Raw genomic sequence first — 14,024 nt, 5'->3', positions numbered from 1 at the left:
GGAAAACCGTAATCGAATCAACTTTATCCGTCGTAGTAATACAGCTCAATTTATATACTTTTGTAAACGGTGCTTCTAAAAAAATTATCAACAATCGGATTAACGCCGTGCCGACGAGTAATATCACGATTAATGAAAAAAAGTACAAGGTAATAAGCGCTATATTTCACGAAGGTGAAGAAATGAATCGTGGTCACTACACGTGTATGTTGAGAGCTGACACAAAATCAGAATGGTATTATTCTAATGATATGGAAGTGTTCAAGAAAAAATGGCCCAAAGGAGCACAAGGGGCATACATATTGTTCTTAGAACAGATTAAATAATGGCGCTGTATAAAGGCTGCCGTAAGCGCCGAAATGAAACATCGGCTGCTCTGGCGCTGTATAAAGGCTGCCGTAAGCGCCGAAATAAAACATCGGCTGCTCTGGCGCTGTATAAAGGCTGCCGTAAACGCTACATTAAAACATCAACTGTTCTAGCGCTGTATAAAAGTTGCTGTAAGCGCCAAAATAAAATATCGGCTGCTCTGGCGCTTTATAAAAGCTGCTGTAAGCGCTGCGTTAAAACGAGTGCAATAAGTTTCTAATTTGATCTAGGCTTCATGACATTTCAAAAAGTATCATCAAGAAAAAAATTATCAGACATAAATATGTATGTCGTGTTAAAATCGGAGAGACGAAGAAAAATATATGGTTGCGTTCTCACGAGAATGGGCGATGGAGGGGCCCATTCTTTATTTTTAATATTCATACAAGAATATAAATTCATTCTGTTGCAATTGAAATAAATGTGCAATGTATCGTTAAAAATTATTACAATTATACAAACATTTACATATATGATTAAATAAAATATATATGTATACTATAATATAATTATATATTTTATATATGTACATATATACCATATATTTCAATTATTTTGAACTGTATTGCATAAATTGTTACTTATACAAAGTTATGTGATAAGAATCGAAAATACATATATTTGTGATACTTGAATTACTATTAATTTATACATGAATTACTATTATAGAAAGCTGCTCTATATATCTGTACTTTAAAAAGTAAGTGATATCCTAAAAAAATCATAAAAATGAAAAGGTCAGGCCATGTTCAAAAGAAGGCACTCAAAAATTTAAACGATCTAATAATAAATTATCACGAAAAGTAACTGACATGTTATTCAAGGTGCCAGTTCAAAGTGAACCTACGTAAAGTGTATATTATCTAAATTTAGTAATAATATATTACCATGAAAAATAACTGTGATATTTTATTCAATGTGCAAGTTCACATTGAACATACATACATATAAGTAAAACTGATTACAATTTGATTCTAGAAAATAAGTGCGATATGTTATTCTTAGTGCACAAAATATAATAGTCGTTTATAGAGATTTGATTTGAAATTCATACTAGCCCGTACAATGAAAAATAATTGCTCGTAATTCCAGAGTACCAATTTGTTAATTACTCAGAAAAATAACATGGCGGCCTGCTCTCAAAAAACTATGATGTTTCTCGATGTCCATTTAGAAATAATGTCGAAGCTCTTACAGAATAATTACTACAACATTTAAAGTACGAAAAGTATTACCTTAGAAGAAGATTAGATTAGAATAAGGATTCAACGTATTTTTAAAAGCTCTACACACAACGAAGTGAATATACAATACTATATACAAATACCTTTTTTTTCTGTGTTTCTGAAGAAAATCTTTTAAATAGAAAATAGTGTCTTGCGATCATGAAGAATAGGTTTTAAATAGCAAGGTTTCATTTGACTTATAATTTTCGATATTATTCACTTAATTAATATGTAATTTTTTATTGTATATTACGACAAATAATCAGTAAACTTTTTAAGCGTATAGCTTTATTGTACTTGACCTGAGAACTGTACATTTATAAATTTTACTTAATATACACCCGTTTCGAGCAACAAGGCAAAGTTTTCTGATCAATAACTTACTCCCTGAAAATACGGTATAACACAAATCGGAAGTTGATACGAAAATTCGAAATTTTACTAAAGAAAGATTGGAGGTTTTTAATTTATACAATTTTCACAACTCTTATTTCAATTATTTATTCTACCCATCGAAAGTTTTTTGAGAGCAGGCCGCCATGTTATTTTTCTGAGTAATTAACAAATTGGTACTCTGGAATTACGAGCAATTATTTTTCATTGTACGGGCTAGTATGAATTTCAAATCAAATCTCTATAAACGACTATTATATTTTGTGCACTAAGAATAACATATCGCACTTATTTTCTAGAATCAAATTGTAATCAGTTTTACTTATATGTATGTATGTTCAATGTGAACTTGCACCTTGAATAAAATATCACAGTTATTTTTCATGGTAATATATTATTAATAAATTTAGATAATATACACTTTACGTAGGTTCACTTTGAACTGGCACCTTGAATAACATATCAGTTACTTTTCGTGATAATTTATTATTAGATCGTTTAAATTTTTGAGTGCCTTCTTTTGAACATGGCCTGACCTTTTCATTTTTATGATTTTTTTAGGATTGTATTATTTATAAAAATTTTATTGTGTCCTGGAAACGAACGCTAGGTCACAAAATGATTGTATTTTTTTCAATTACCAAGCATACAACAAAGCAGATATAATATTATACATATACACATATTACTTACAGCCATTCTTCTAATGCTTTGTTGCCAGGTATACGTGATATTTATCGCGTCATAGTGAAGTAATTTTCCCGCCATGTCCTGGAAACGAACTCTGATATATTTTTATCAATTACCAGGCATACAATAAAGCAGAAACAATTTTATACATATACACATATTATTTATAGCCATTCCTCCAATGCTTCTTTGCCTGATATACGTGATATTTATCGCGTCATAGTGAACTAATTTTCACTCAATGTCCTGGAAACAAACTTTGATATATTTTTATCAATTATACCAGGCATACAACGAAGCGGGAATAATATTACACATATACACATATTACTTATAGTCATTCCTCCAATTCTTCGTTACCTGATGTGCGTGATATGTATTGCGTCATAGTGCGCAGATTTTCCCGCTGTGTGCTGATATACTCATATTGTTAAGAATTACACAGCTTCGCAGAAGAGAGTTAACTGACATAGCCAGATCGCGTTTTCAAATGTTAATATGTACGAGTTAAATCTTAAAAAAAGGTAAATATCATTTTATTTGGTCTGTGTTCGTTTTCAGGGCACAACCAAATTCTTACAAATAATGTGACATTAAATAATGATATTAAATACTTGAATAAAAAATTCGCTTCCTAATGCATATTTTATGAGATTGCGTCACAGTAAGATAAACTTATTTATTATCGGATACTCTGTATAACGGGTGTGCAAGTCAAAAAACAAATTGAAGCATATCTTACTTTTTGCAGTTTTGTTATGAGTAAGTTACATTTTTTATAAATAAATATGTTTTTATGTCATTTGTTTTCAATATTGGTATGAAAAAGTCTCGCTTAAAACCAAAATAACGTTGGTGCAACCGGGAATAATTATAGCATCTAAAGGACCACGCACAAATCGTAGGGAAAAATGGATATCAGTCGATTTGGTTGAAAATTTAGTATGATGTGTATGACGTCCTGATTCAAAGTTCCAATGGGCACAAGGTTTGTGTGACCAGTTTTCGAGATATGGGGGTCAAATGTTGGAAATATAGTCATTTATTTATTGAATTAGACGCAATCGCTACGGTTAGAATTCACGGATCAAAATGAAAATTAGTCAAAGAGTCCCTTGGGACAGTACCCGATAAAAGAAATTAATAAATATGTGTATATACAGGGTGTCTCTAAAATCTGTCCCCGCCCCTGGATTTTAGAAACGACTGTAAATATGAAAAAACGTTTTAGACGAAAGTTGTAGGGTTCGAAGCGAGACATAAGAAGATACTATTGGTTTGTTCTTAGGCTGCGTTGTTAAGGTCACATAAAGGTCATCGCCATTTTTTTAAATGGAATTACAATAATTGTTTTATGTACGTAAATTCCTTGTAACATTCTGCATAAAAAGTTAGTACATTTATACCCTAGCTATTTTGACGACACCATATGTTCAAAAAACGATTATTATGACACTCCAAAAGTAAATAAAGAAATTCTTCTTTTAAATAGCCATTATCATTCATCGAATATGCAAACAATCAAGATATAATAATTCAGGTTTCTCTGAACAGTTTCATAAACAGTCAAGAAATAATGCTTGCAAACATTTATTCATATGGTAGTTACACGATAGTTATTGCAGAATTGCTATTGCAGAGAAACACCATCAATTCTTTCTAGCAAATATTTCACTTATTTCACAATGCTCTGACATATGTGAGATTTAATTTTCAAAATAGTACAGTACAACATTGTTTATATATATTCTTAATTGTTTACAGGCAGCATACAAGAAACATCGATATGCAATATTATATAAATATATTTTAATCTACATTATTTTAACATCATATTTTAAGATATGCATTATGTGAGATGGTACATACATACATACAATGTAAGCAATTTGTGTAAGCAATTAGTAATTCATCATTAAGAAGGTGAAAGAGGACGAAAGAGGGTGAAAGAGGACAAAAGAGAGTGAAAGAGGGTGAGAAAGAATGAAAGAGGGTTAGAGAGGACGAAAGAGAGTGAAAGAGGACGAAAGAGGGTGAGAGGGAATAAAAGAGGGTGAAAGAAGACGAAACAGGGTGAAAGAGGGTGAAAGACATATTATATATATATATAATCCTGATGACGTCAGCGGACGCGGACAGAGAAGAAGAAGACGACGTTACTTCATTTTTCATAAAAAACGTCACTTTTTGACCGCTTGTATCTCCAGAACGGCTTGACCGATTTTATTTCTTCTTGGCTCAAATTACTCTTGGCGATGCCGCCTTTCAGGTTATATTACGTGCAATTTAAAATTTTTTATATTTTAGTAGTTCTACTCCCCCAAAAGATGGACTTTGATGGTGCAGAATAAGAGACTTGTAGTGTCTTTTTTAAGGTCTTTTAGGGTTTGAACATGGCCGGAGACACTACCGCGTCTCCTGAAAAGAAAGAAAAAGAGAGAGAGAGAGAGAGAGAGAGAGAAAATATAATTATGATATTTAAAATAAAATCGTAGTTAAGATAAAGATTTCTGATAGAAGAGATATTAGATGAAAACGATACATCTAATGCAATTTACTTCTCTGCGCTTGTGTTATTTATGAAATGTGTATTCACAAGATATTACTAGTTGTCAAGTATAATATATGTAATCCTTTTATAAAAAAATTATATAAATTATTTAAAATCACTATATTTTACTTACAAACTATCTGTCATTGCTATATAGAATTAATTTTAATATTTTTTTCAATTAAAAAGACAGGAATATAAGTAAACATTTGAGACATTTTGAGATACAAAAATATTGTGGAGCTCTTAAGGAAACGGGAGGGCCCTCTTTTTGTAATATTCCAAGAAATTAATCTTGAAAAATTACGAAAATTTCAATGCAACAGACTCAGTTTTATATATATTATTAGATCAATGCAAAATAATAATGTTACAGAAGTTGTAATTGTATAAAATATTGTTTTAAAAGTTAATCAGAAAAAGCATATAATTGTCTGTTTTAGGACAATTATTTAAATAATTAGTATCAAAATTAATTTTACTGATTTATTTTTTTTTTTACAATTTGATGAATATAAATGTTATGTAAAAAGTAGAAGGATAAAACATTAAATATGTATGTTGTGTTCCCGCTTGGAAAAGGGGTTCAATAAGTAACTGCCACGTATACACTAAATTTACAATCGCTTTATTTCCTGTGGTTCGTATAACTCAGCTATCTGTGTGTGTGTTTCTTACGCTGTGCCCGAGAGGATACAAGAGAGCGAATCCGCCGATACGCGTGTATATATACATCGCACATTGTCACCCCCGCCATACCACTTGCTCTCCTATCCTAAACGCGATGTCATGCTTACGCGCTTATTTTGAAAAGACATGTAACTATGTAACACTCTTCCCTCTCTTAAGGAAAAAAAATCATAACCACAAACAAAAAAAAAATCTACATGTATATGTGTTAATGACGTTGTTCTCTTTTTTTTTTATTTATGAACTTGATTCCCCATAACGCGTTGGAACTTTCTTTTCCCGCACTGATCTCCGTGGTGTATTATCCACCTTTATTGGCGCTGGGGTTTCTTTTACCATTCTCGCATTCTTGTCTACATTTACATTTTTCGAATTAATAACAGGTGTTTGATTTACATTTGGGGTTTCGTAGTCGAACATATCGTCGCTCATATTATACGTATCTCTAATTGGACACTCGCCTATTTTCTGAATTTGATTAATGTGTCTTTTCCAACATTTACCATTATCTAAACGAATGATATAATGTGCATGACCGAGTCTTTGTTGCACGTTACCGAAAATCCATTTTTGTTTGCCGTAATAATTCTGGCATTCTACTCGTTCGCCGATATGTACTTCGCGAATCTTATCGTACGGTTTAGTCTCGCAATTATTGCTTGTATCACTTTGTGTTGGCAACAATAAATTTAATCGAGTCCGCAAATTACGCTTTAGCATTTTCTCTGCTGGAGATTCACCCAACGACACATGAGGCAGATTTCTGTAATGTAATAGAATTTGGTACAAAGCTATCTGTAAATCTTCTGTACTTGCCGAAAGACTATTGAATTTTTTTCTTAACATCTGCTTGAAGGTTTGGACGAATCTCTCCGCTTGCCCATTTGTCGCTGGATGAAATGGTGCTGTAGTTTTGTGTATTACTCCATTACATTTAAGAAAGTTTTTGAACTCGCTAGATACAAAATGTCGACCATTGTCTGACACTACCACCTCCGGTATGCCAAACGTTGAAAAAATTTGTCTACAGCATTTGATCGTTGTATTACTTGTAATATTTTTCGTAATGAGCACCTCTGGCCACTTTGAAAACGCGTCTACTAACACAAAAAAGTAATGTCCCATAAAGGGGCCTGCGTAATCAATATGTACTCTTTGGAACGCTCGCTCTGCTGGCTTCCACGTAAGTGTTTGTGTTTTCGGCGGATCGTTTCGAATTAAATTACAATTTTCGCAGTTTCTAGCTACATTCTCTAAATCATTGTCGATACCCGGCCACCAACAATATCTTCTAGCCATTGCCTTCATTTTTATAATGCCGAAGTGTTCCTCATGCAACTCTTGCAAAATTTTCTTTCGTAATTTCCGCGGCACCAAAACTCTACCGTCTCGTAAAATCGCGCCACGTTGGCAACTAAATTCAGCAAGTGGAACATTGAATCTTTCTTTCGGCTTCAGTTCTTTGCCTGATTGTAACGCCCGCGATAACTTTTGTAATTCTGTATCTTTTTCCGTTTCCGCTGCTAATTCTGTAAATGTGACTGGAAAAGATTCTATTAATTTAATTTCGTATTCATCTACTACGTCGTATTCGAAATCGTCCTCTGACTGAATTGGTAACCGCGACAATCCATCTGCATTACTATGTAATTTCGTATTTTTATACTTGATGTTGTAATTGAATGCTTGTAAGAAAATTTTGTAATGTTGCATGCGCATCGCGCTATGTACCGGCAATGATTTGTTTGGTGCTAATATTTGTGTAAGTGGACGGTGGTCTGTGTAAAGTGTAAAACGATTTCCGTATAAATACTGATAGAATTTTTTTATCGCGAAAATAATTGCATACGCTTCTTTATCGATCTGTGCATACTTCTGCTGTGTTCGAGACAACGATTGCGAAGCATACTGGATTACCCGCTCTGATCCATCTGGGTGCTTTTGCGAAAGGACCGCTCCTACTCCGTACATGCTTGCATCACATGCTACGATTAATGGGTGTTTGGGATTGTAATGCGCCAAAACTTTATTACTCGTAAATTCTCTTTTCGCCGCTAAGAAAGCTGCTTCGCACTCCTGTGTCCATCTGAAACTCACAGCTTTGCCGCCCTCTTTTTGTAACAACGTATGTAATGGCGTAAGTATTCCACTTAAGTTTTGAATGAACCGTCCGTAATAATTAATTAATCCTAAAAACGCACGCAATTCCGTTATATTTTTCGGCCGAGGCATTTTCTCAATGGCTTCCATTTTCCTTTTTTCTTTATGAATTCCGTTTTTATCAATGTAATAACCGCAATAATGTATCCCTTCTTTCAAAAATTCGCTTTTCTCCTTATTAATTTGTATATTTAATTTCGCTAAACGTGTAAGTACTTCCTTAAGTCGTTCCAGATGCACTTGGTCGTTCGGACCTGTAATTTTGATATCATCTAAGAAAACAGAGACGCCCGGAATGCCCTTCAGTACAGTTTCGATTTCTTTCTGCCAGATTGCCGGCGCCGAAGCGATCCCGTATAATAAACGCGTACATTTGTATAATCCCCGGTGTGTGTTTAGGGTTAATAACTCTCTATCCGCGGGATGAATTTCCATTTGTAAATAGGCCTGCTTCAAATCTATCTTTGAAAATTTTTGGCCTCCCGATAGAGTACTAAAAAGTTCGTCTACTGTAGGTAACGGATATTCATTTACTAGTAATTGTTTGTTTACCGTCACGCTAAAATCGCCGCAGAGCCTCACCGAATTGTCTTTCTTTAAGACTGGCACGACCGGCGTCGCCCATTCTGCCGCGCTCGTTTCTTGTAAAACTCCTTCTTTAACGAGTCTATCGATCTCCCGATCTACTAAAGGTATTATTTTGAATGGTACTTTCCTTGCTTTAAGAAAAATTGGTTTCGCGTTCTCTTTTAGGATAAGTCGCGCTTGTATTCCTTTGATTTTTGTGCTTGAAGGATCCAATTCGTTTTTGTAATCGCGCAGAATTTTATGTAATTCCGTTCCTGTATTTGAATTTAACGTAAATACTGTGTCGGTCAATTGTACGCCTAACTGACGAATCCACTCCCGTCCCATGAGTGGTTCTCTATCCATGACTGTAATGTACATATTTAATGACTTGATAATTCCTTTGTAACGTACTTGTACTTTTACGTAACCTACAACCGTAATTGTTGTTTTGCAAAATGTAAATAATTTCAAATCTGTGTTCTCTATTTGTGCATCCGGAAACCAACGCTCAAGAAAATATTTACTAACAATTGTAACCGCCGCTCCGCTGTCTATTTCGAAACGCACGTTTTTCTCGTTTATATCTACGGAAATAAAATACCTATCTCTATGCTTAATATGTTCCGTACTCATCCATAAAATGTCGCTTAGTTGATGCGCCTTTGCTCTATTCTTTCTCATGCATACTTTTGCTAAATGGCCTTTAATGCTGCAATTTGAACACACGATTTCTCTATTCAATGTACATTTTGAAGCTAAATGCTTACCTCCGCATCTATAACATGTAACGCTATTTATACCGCTTGTATTATTATAATTTGGAACGTCCTGTATGGCACGCTTTGCTTTCTGGAAAACAGCTGGTCTGTTTACTGTTGGCTTCTTGTGTTGTGACCGTTTGTCCTTCTTCCCCATTGCTGGTTCTTTCTGGCCCACGTAGTCCACGGATGATACTCCCGCTGCCTGAATTTGGTTTACATCCTTCTCCGTCAATTCCATTGAAAGGGCAATTTCGACTGCCTTGTCGAAAGTTATATCCTTTGTCTCCAATAACCTTGCTTGTGTACGCCGGCTTGTAAGCCCGAAAACAAATTGATTCCGCAACGCCGTTTTTAAGTATCCTCCAAAATTACAATTTATGCTCATCTTATGTAATGCTGCTACGTACTGGTGTATGCTCTCTCCGTCGGACTGCTTCCTTTGGTGGAATCGATAATTTTCCGCTATTTCAAGCGGTGCAGGGGCGTAAAAATCCTGCAAATGTGGTGCGACTGTGTTGTACGTCTGCGTGTACGGGTCGAGAGGTGCTAACTTGTCGCATAATATATCGAAAGATTTACTTCCGATGAAATGTAGTAGGTACGCCACTTTCTGTGGTTCCGGAACCTTGAACACTGTAACGGCTCCCTCAAAACGTTTTAGCCAACGCTTCCAATTTGTAACGGCAGGATCGAAAGCTTCTATTGCGAAACTTCCATGCACGATTGCTTCAGCCATGGCAGAATCCGCAGTACCGAGTTGTGGTCCGCAAAAAAAAAAAAAAAATACTCGGCACTCACTGTAACACGTACGTGTCCTTCTTTGCAGGGTAATGTACTCTTCTCTCAACTTCCTGTGCGGTATCCCATCCTCGTCGCCAACTGTTGTGTTCCCGCTTGGAAAAGGGGTTCAATAAGTAACTGCCACGTATACACTAAATTTACAATCGCTTTATTTCCTGTGGTTCGTATAACTCAGCTATCTGTGTGTGTGTTTCTTACGCTGTGCCCGAGAGGATACAAGAGAGCGAATCCGCCGATACGCGTGTATATATACATCGCACATTGTCACCCCCGCCATACCACTTGCTCTCCTATCCTAAACGCGATGTCATGCTTACGCGCTTATTTTGAAAAGACATGTAACTATGTAACAATGTAGATAATAGGAATTGTAAAAATATATTTCTATGTATAGTCACAAAAAAGTATTCTTATATATTTGTTTAAAGCAATTTAAAATATATTTAGTAAAATAATAATTGAACAATGAACGTATGAGCATATACATGTATATTATATATATAAAAACACAAACCTAATACATATATGTATAATAGTATGTTGCACTTGTAATCATGAATACATATTATCAATAAAAGAATTAAAATAAATAACTTTACAAGTATTGCTTCTATACATATAATATAAATATATGAAGAAATCAAAATAAAAAACTTGTGTAGCTTTTGCTTTCTTTTTTATAAAATTCTCGCAATGTAACTTAACTTTTAGCTTAACGTGTTATATAATTAATTTCACATATTGCACTTGTAATCATGAATACATATTATCAATAAAAATTATAATAAATAACTACACAGTACTGCTACTCTACATATAATATAAATATGTGAAAAAATCAAAATAAATAGCTTGCGCAGTGCAGCTTTTCTAACTTTCTTTTTTATAAAATTCTCGCAATGTAACTTAACTTTTAGCTTAATGTGTCATATAATTAATTTCACATATTGCACTTGTAATCATGAATATATATTATCAATAAAAGAATTGTAATAACTACACAGTACTGCTACTGTACATACAATATAAATATATGAAGAAATCAAAATAAATGACTTTGCGCAGTGCAACTTCTCTAACTTCTTTTTTTATAAAATTCTCACAACGTAACTTAATTTTTAGTTCAATGTGATAAAATAATAAAAATTAGGTATTCTACTTATTTTTTGCATTTGCTTAAATACAAGTAATCTACGTATTATTTTTGAATAAAAAATTAAAATATTTCCGATTTGACTAAATAAATATTTTCTGAAAAAATATTTTCATATTCATTTAGTGACGCTTAAATTTGCCAGATATATAGTTATGGATCCACGTTTTAATTTGAGCAACGGATCGATTAAATAAGCACTTATTTTTTTCTTTTATACAGGAAATTTTTTTGTTAGATGGCAGCTGTGAAGTGGTAATTTCTTTTTGAAATTCTTTCAATATTGTATTACGTTCTTCTTCCGTCCAACGTCTTCGTTTTGTTATACCAAATAGAGATGCTACAAAATAAATTAATTATCTATGAATCAGAATAAATATTTCTATATAAAAAGCAATAATTTACTTAAATTTTATTTAAATGTATTTTTATTTAAATTACTAGTAGAATAAAATTACTTTAAAATTCTCTTCAGAGTACTGACAAACTTTCATTAATAAGAAAATATTAAAATTATAACGTCATAATTATAAGAATAAAAAGAAATAGGAATGCAAAAATAAAATAATATAAAATAATATAAAATAATATAAAAAATACAAATAATATAAATAAATATATAACTAAATTAAGCTAATGTGTGTGGAACCTTTATCATTTATCATTATTATTTTTTAATTAAATATTGTTATTATGTACATTAAAATTCTATCAAAAAATGCATTATAAAAAAAAGCTTAATATATTAATATACTTTGACATAGTCACATAAAAATATAATACTAAATAATATTTAAAAGAAAATCCACTCTGACTTGATAAGTTTATAAAAACTGAATACAATATGTAAAAATGAGAAAATAAACTTACTACTGCCACGTTTCTTTATCTTTGGGGAATAAGTTTCGTCAGAATCATTGTCATTATTCACTATAGTATGGTTTTGATGCACGATTTTCTTTTTTACAGATTTTTGTTGTTCATCTGTTACGCTAAGAAATTTCGGTAATTTCCTTTCTGTTCGTAATAAAGAAGGCTTACGTGAACTTATCATACATGTTTCGGCATCGTTTTCCGATTCTGCACTCGAAGTATCTTTGTTTGTTTCTTGCATCTCTTCCTCTTCTGTTAATAATAACACAATATTATGATAATTATTATATATGTATATATATATGTAACCAATTCTTGAAACTAAGGGCTAATATATACTACAACCGCGGACGTCGATGCATAAAAATTGAATAAAGCAGAATGAACACAATAATGAAACGTATTCTCAATTTGAATCCATTTCAATGAATATATCATATTCATACTTTGATTTAATAGGTTCCAAACGTAACGTTTCATTGTTGCATTCATTATTACTACTTTTATTTCTACACAGACATCCATGATCGTGGCACACATTAGCCTTAATTTCATAAGTTTTGGTTTATACGGACTTTTGTCTGATTTTTTCTTCTAATTAAATAGATATATTAAGAATGCAGAAAAGTTTAAAAAAGGAATACAATAATTAATATATTTTATACAAAAATTAATATATAAAAAGTACTTGTGGCATATATATAATAAGATAAATAGTGTATATACCTGAATCACTATTATTAGATTGCTGTTGCTCATTTTCATCTAATGCTGCTTCAAGAAATTTCGTCATACGAACTATCTCTACAGCTGCTATTGACTGTCGATAATGGCGTTTATGAATTTTCTCGTGATGTCCCATAAAGTTCGCCAAATCATCCACTTCATTGTCAGATAAATTTAACGTAATGCATGTTGTAGCAATATGTTTACGTAATTCAGTACCTCTTAAAAAATGTGGTATTTGTGCATCACATTTTTTAGAAAAATATCGCATAAGGATACACGCTCTTAAATATTTGAAATGACGTTTGGTACTACTAGGTATGCCAAACACATACGGATTTTTCTCAGGAACATTTGCATCCTTTCGCTGGTTCAAAATTAGTTCAACACATTGAACTAATACCATGTCTAAAATCACAGGCACTGTACGTCTCAATTTTCCACGAATTAAGAATCTTACGTATTTATCAGCAACCTATATACAAAAGTTATATATGGATTATTATTTTGCATCATATACCATATTGTGTGTAATTTAATTATAATATTTGTAAACAAATAATATTTATACATAATATTTATAAATAAATTTATCATATTTAATACTTTGTGTAACATCATCTTTCCTCAAAACTGGGAATAAAAATTTTCTTACTGTCTCAATTGCACATTCGTGAATTCTGCCCATCAAAGCACGTCCTAAAACTTGTACATTTCTGCCTTTCGAATTTCCTACACATTCTTTAAAATGATGCCTGATATTATTTTTAGTGAACCATCCTTTACACTTTGCGCAACTTATAAAATCTTGTACTGTTTTGCAACTATTTTTGGCAGGCCTTCGACAAACAATTAATTCTCCCGTATTTAAGAAAGGATCCGTATTATGTATGAAATTCCTTTTTTTTCTAATAGACTCTATAATTTGTTTTCTTTCTAAATTACCTGCAATGAGAATATTAAGTAATGTATATATAATGTAAATAATGTATATATAATGTAAATAATGTATATATAATGTAAATATATTAATAAAAATTATAACATATTAATATATTATA

General features: G+C 32.4%; 1 protein-coding gene across 1 annotated transcript; it reads right to left on the bottom strand.

Annotated features, from left to right (window-relative positions):
• Positions 1-11,354: 11,354 nt before the first annotated feature.
• Positions 11,355-13,464, bottom strand: LOC146719856 (uncharacterized). The gene is made up of 3 exons (XM_085489442.1): positions 12,964-13,464; positions 12,235-12,489; positions 11,355-11,704 (listed from the first exon to the last, which is right to left on the bottom strand). Exons 1-3 carry the CDS (start codon positions 13,367-13,369, stop codon positions 11,487-11,489), a joined length of 879 nt encoding a protein of 292 aa, XP_085345568.1. The 5' UTR covers positions 13,370-13,464; the 3' UTR covers positions 11,355-11,486.
• Positions 13,465-14,024: the final 560 nt, after the last annotated feature.

The sequence above is a fragment of the Nylanderia fulva genome, unplaced genomic scaffold (assembly GCF_048542155.1).
Source record: "Nylanderia fulva isolate GAGA-0341 unplaced genomic scaffold, ASM4854215v1 Scaffold833, whole genome shotgun sequence".
Classification (NCBI taxonomy): domain Eukaryota; kingdom Metazoa; phylum Arthropoda; class Insecta; order Hymenoptera; family Formicidae; genus Nylanderia; species Nylanderia fulva.
The sequence above is the reverse complement of the archived record's forward strand: the minus strand, read 5'-3'. Positions and strand labels throughout refer to the sequence as shown.

Coding starts and splice junctions, on each gene's coding strand:
- LOC146719856 (XM_085489442.1), bottom strand. CDS start 13,369: ATGGTATTAGTTCAATGTGTTGAACTAATTTTGAACCAGCGAAAGGAT. Junction 12,490..12,963: donor ATCTAATAATAGTGATTCAG/GTATATACACTA, acceptor TATTATTAACAG/AAGAGGAAGAGATGCAAGAA. Junction 11,705..12,234: donor GATAAAGAAACGTGGCAGTA/GTAAGTTTATTT, acceptor TTTATTTTGTAG/CATCTCTATTTGGTATAACA.